Here is a 5,218-nt window from a genome sequence, read left to right as displayed (position 1 = left end):
ACTGAGTTGAACACTTGATCCTAATTAACACAAGGAAATTCGGTTTCTGCATACAAAGTAAGGCATGGAAGATGACGTCTGAACCCTCCTTCTAGTGCCATGCTGAGTAGAGAGCAATGAGAAACTGAGGCAAACTAATAAAATAGAACCATTATAGATTTGATTCCTATGGTAATGAAGTTTTGAATCACCCAACTGTGTGAAAACGCGGCCCAGCAAAAACACTGGAAGAAAGTAAAAGGAATACAAAATTAGTGGTTCAAAAGTCATGAGTATTAAATTTGGTCACATGACAAATTTTAGACTAAAGTGGATGTTTTATTTTATGTAATCATTTCATCAATACTTTCAGTTCTTTTTCTTTTCTTTCTGACTGCTACTTCAAATGAAGAGGATTGGTGGTTCATATTTCAATTTAGATTTGAAGTAGAAGTATGTCTCAGTTCAAATCAATTGGTGCTATGGAAGCTAAAGGAACTTTGAAGGTTTCCTGTGTTGGAGATACAGTTTTATTCCTGTCTAATGTCAACAGTGTATAGTGGCAAAAAGGATTGACCGTCATGGATGTGCTGTATCTGCTCCTACAAATGCAACTCTAATCTTTTCCACATTATTCTGGACCCTAAAAAGCTGATCCCCTTGGTTGTTTCAACCAAGCAAATTGGTCCTTTAGCTGTCGGTTAGGTTCAGCCCATGGGAGAAAATAACAAAAGATCAGAGAATGAAAAAAAAAAAAAGACATTTAGGTACTAATTCATCTGTCATGTTCCCTCATGGGCCATGGATTAGAAACGGCTGTGTCCCTCTGATCAAGCCACCGACAACAGAAGGTTAGTACCTTCTGTTCTGTTACAATAATTACCATGTTCTGAAAAAGAAAAAGAACTCCTCCTTTTGCCCCTTCATAATTAGGGCAGTAAATACTTCCCACTGTTGCAAGTACTGGATACTTCACCATTTCTTTAATCTGCTAATCTTGTAAACTCTCTAAATATTCAGTTGTTCCTTTGAACCCTAATATCACTTCCTTTTAGGACAGTGACATGCAGGTGAAGATAATAATCTTTAGTGAATACTTTTTTAATGGAGAAATATCACAAGCATCCCCATTAAAGCAAATATTAAGTCAAAGTTTCTTCTCATCACAGTTATTATCTCATGTTTTACTCTGTTAAATAACATAATAATACAAGAAAGAGAAACATGATATGAAATATTAGTAAGCAGATATTAGAAAGGAAAATCGTTAAGATGATATCATCATTATTCAGCAATAATCCAAAAGAATTAATTGAATCTATCATATTAAATAAGAGAGGTCAGTAAAGTGACTGGATTGAATAAACTCATAAATATTTATTACTAACTTTCTTGAATATTGGCCATAATTATTTAGAAAATACAATATGAAAAAGACATTTTTCATTAATATATCCAAATTAAAAACATATGGAAATTCACTCAAAAAAAGTGAAAAACCTATATGACGAAAATATACATCTGATGTATTATTGAATTGTAAATGAAACCTATATTATTTTATTAACCATTGTCACCTAAATTTAAATAAATAAAAAAATAAGAAAAAGAAAAAGAAAACAGAATTGCTGTAGAATCTAAAAGACCTGAATAAATACAGATATATTTTGACCTCCTATATAGAATTATTCAACGTGATCAAGATGTGAATTCTTTTCCAAATTAATTTGACATTTAATATATTGTAAGAAAAAAGTTCATAGATTTCAAGATCTGAATTATTTTGTTACTTATGCGGTAAATAATTCTTTGAAACAGAAAATATTGTTTTGAATAAGAGTATTAAGTGGTAGTCCTCTTTTCACTTTTCAAGATCCATTTAAATGACCTAAAGTAATGGGTTATTAACTTAGAAATATTTAACCAATCAAAGGAAAATAGTCTAAAAATAGATATCCAAGTATTGGGACTTTAAATATAGTAAATATAACATAACCCATTAGGGAAGTAGGTCAATTTTTAAAAAATGTGTTGAAATGCTGTTTTAAGGCAACAGAAAGCCACATGAAAAGATTTAAATTCTTTACACATATGCAACACACACAAACACACATATTCCTGTTCTCTAAAACTTCCTACCACATACATCCATATATGTGCACTCAAAGCTTTAAATATATAAAATAAGTGAACTAAATGAAAACATTTATAAATTTTTATGTAATCTTTACTTAAACATGCAGAAACTCTGATGAATGTAATTGCTAACATTGAAATAAAGAATATAACCATCCCACACTACAAAAACACTATCTAGAAAATAATGTTAAGTTTTGTATTATAATGTATAAAATCTCTTTACATCAATAAAATATTTTGACATGCCAATTTAATTAAAGTATATTAAAAAACAATTCATAAAAGAAATATCAATGACTAAATACCTCACTGTTAACAAAGGCAATTTAAGTTACTGCTTTAAAGTGAGATATAATTTTATTTTGTAAAATACAAATATTTATAAAATGTATTTTCAGTAAGTCTGTTGAAAGAGTAACAATATTTAGGAAGAAATTTATTAAAAGATGTAAAGAACACATTTTTTATACAATTATCAAAGTTTACGAGCATTACAGACCTAAATGAATAAAGAGCTGTACTATATGCGGGGGGTGGAAGATTCAATTGTCAATAGCTTAAATGTAATTCCAATATAACAATCCCAGAAGCTTTGTTTTTTTTTAACATGACAAGCTGAACTAAAATGTACATGCAGAGAAAAGGTCCAAGGTAGTCAGATCACTTTTTATAATAACTGAGGTTGAGAGATTTGTCCCATCAAATAAGGAAATATATTATAAAGTTATATTAATGAACACGAATTTAGAAAAGAATTACTTGACAGAAACAGATAAATCAGAATTAAATTCAGACGTAAATGAACATTCAATATGTAAAAGGATGAACTATTTGGTAAATGATGCTTAGACAATGTTATCAATAATAAAACAAAAATTAAACATAACGTTTACTTAACAGTGTACACAAAAATCAGTGTTAATAGATTAAATATAAAAATTAAAAACAACATTTGAAAATGGTAAAAAATAAATGAGCAATATCCATGAAAATATGCTCAATTTCAATAGTAATTAGAACTGCAAAGTAAAGACACAATGAAGCCATACTCTTCTATTTCTTAGTTTTGCAAAAAGATCAAAAATTTGATGATATCAAATATTCGGAGGGATGTAGTGTGACAGAGCTGTTACACATGGCTCAAAGGCGTGTAACTAATAAAACACCTTGAGGAGAAGTGTAAAGTGCTGTACACAAAGTCTTTCAAGACCTCCACAGCAACATTTAGCCATATCAAAAACTGGAAGCAACTCAAATGAATGCTGACTGAGCAGATATATAAACTGTGGTACAGTCAGAAAAGGAATAATATACATCAGAGAAATGATGGGACCAGAGAAACATGCAGCATCATAAATCTTAGACAATTACCATGTAGGTAAAAGTAAGATTCAGAAAACTATGTCCTACATAGCATAATTTTAATGAAGGTAAGAAATGTCTAATGACGACAGCGAATGACATATTTTAAGTATATATACATACGTCGTTAAACTATTTTTAACTATGATTGATAACATGTTTAGCACTGACATTACTTCTGGGAAGAGATAAAGCAATGAGATCAGGGAATATAGCACTCACACAGGTAGTTTTTGTGATACTGATCATAGGTAACAGGCTACAAAAATTTTTGAATGAATTACATATGTTACTAGTATGCCAGAAAAAATTCATAATAAAATTTTTAAATAAATTTTTAAATAAAGTTCAAAATCTTTTCCACTTAGAAAACTCTTATTAAGCATAGATGTTGTTCCATATTACAATGACAGCAATTCAATATTTTTCCTAGTTTCTGTAGTTCTCGGATGGACTACAGACTGAGAAAAACCGGTGTTTTAACAAAAAATTGGAAAAAAATATTTTGTTTTACCAAAACAAACCATTAGTACCTCTGTATTAAAAGTATTTAAGTTGATTTCAACTTGTAGAGAATATGTTTCTGTGCAAAATACACATTTTCTTGCCCGTATCTTCAGTATCATGAAGACAAAATAAAAAGCTTTTACTCTTTGAAGAATGACAAAAATATACATAAATACTACTGAGCTAAAGCACAAAAATGTGTTTACAACACAGATTAGTATGATTTTCTATCCTTAATCAAGACGTAAAATCTATTTTCATCTTCAACCATCCCGTACAAGTTCACTCAAACCTGGGAATACATCCAACATTCTATCTAACGAAACTGCTCACATATAGTGTCTGTAACAAAATATGATATCATCTCCCATTTAAATATCCAGACCTGCAAATTCATGGACATTGACCTGAGAAACAGAAGTAATCTCAAAGACAAAATGCATGATGCAGCTGCAGAAAGCTGCTGTGTGGAGAGAACAATAAGTATTAAAATTTAAAACTTCTCTTGCAGCTCCAGAAATTTGTTGTAAATATTAACCAAATTGTTTTTTCATTAATTTGGGTAAAAGTGATCTTTCAAAGATGCCTTGGTTATTACTGTTAAAAAGAAACATCTCTTCCTTCTAATATCCCATTCTAATGTAAACAGAGACAAAATAAAGTTACAGAGTGAACTTAGTTTACTCTTTCTTGTAATAGGACAAAGACCTGTATGTTTCATTTATGCTCCAAAATTGTTCTGTTATATTGAATCTAACCTCAAAGGATAATGGATTCCACATTTTTATGCCTTTCTGTAATGAAGTACAGCATCACTAAAGAATCCATTGATTTAACTAAATCATCCATTGTTAGAATTTACTACCAATTTGTTGCTTCAGAATTAGGAACAAATCTGTTTAGTATGACTGACACATCCTTATTATAGCTACAGTTAACTTTTTACAAAAGAGATTTTTCATAGCATTTTTCATCTCCAAATTTCTCAGGGTGTATATTAAAGGATTCAACATGGGAGTGATAACCGTATAAAACACAGTTATAAATTTATCAATGGGGAAGTTGGAAACAGGTCTAACATACATGAAAATACAGGGAATGAAAAAGAGGACAACCACCGTGACGTGAGAACTGCATGTAGACAGGGCTTTGCGCCTCCCTTCCTGACTGTGACTTTTAAGGGACTTTAGGATGACTCTATAAGAGATTAGTAGAAGGACAAAGATGAAAA

The 5,218-nt window shown here is 30.3% G+C and overlaps 1 protein-coding gene and 1 pseudogene across 1 annotated transcript in view; both read right to left on the bottom strand.

Moving 5' to 3' along the window:
- The window catches only part of LOC102884209 (olfactory receptor 4A15), a gene marked incomplete at its 5' end in the record, with an annotated part of 3,024 nt that extends 1,814 nt beyond the window's left edge, over positions 1 to 1,210 (bottom strand). The window contains 2 exons of the mRNA XM_006905694.1: positions 141 to 166; positions 1,191 to 1,210. Of these exons, the coding sequence (XP_006905756.1) occupies positions 141 to 166; positions 1,191 to 1,210 (46 nt within the window). The remainder of the gene's footprint in view (positions 1 to 140; positions 167 to 1,190) is intronic.
- Positions 1,211 to 4,848: 3,638 nt separating this feature from the next.
- LOC102883960 overlaps positions 4,849 to 5,218 on the bottom strand; it is an 874-nt pseudogene continuing 504 nt past the window's right edge.

The sequence above is a fragment of the Pteropus alecto genome, unplaced genomic scaffold (genome assembly GCF_000325575.1).
Source record: "Pteropus alecto unplaced genomic scaffold, ASM32557v1 scaffold3061, whole genome shotgun sequence".
In the NCBI taxonomy this organism is placed as follows: domain Eukaryota; kingdom Metazoa; phylum Chordata; class Mammalia; order Chiroptera; family Pteropodidae; genus Pteropus; species Pteropus alecto.
This window is presented reverse-complemented; position numbering and strand designations above follow the sequence as displayed.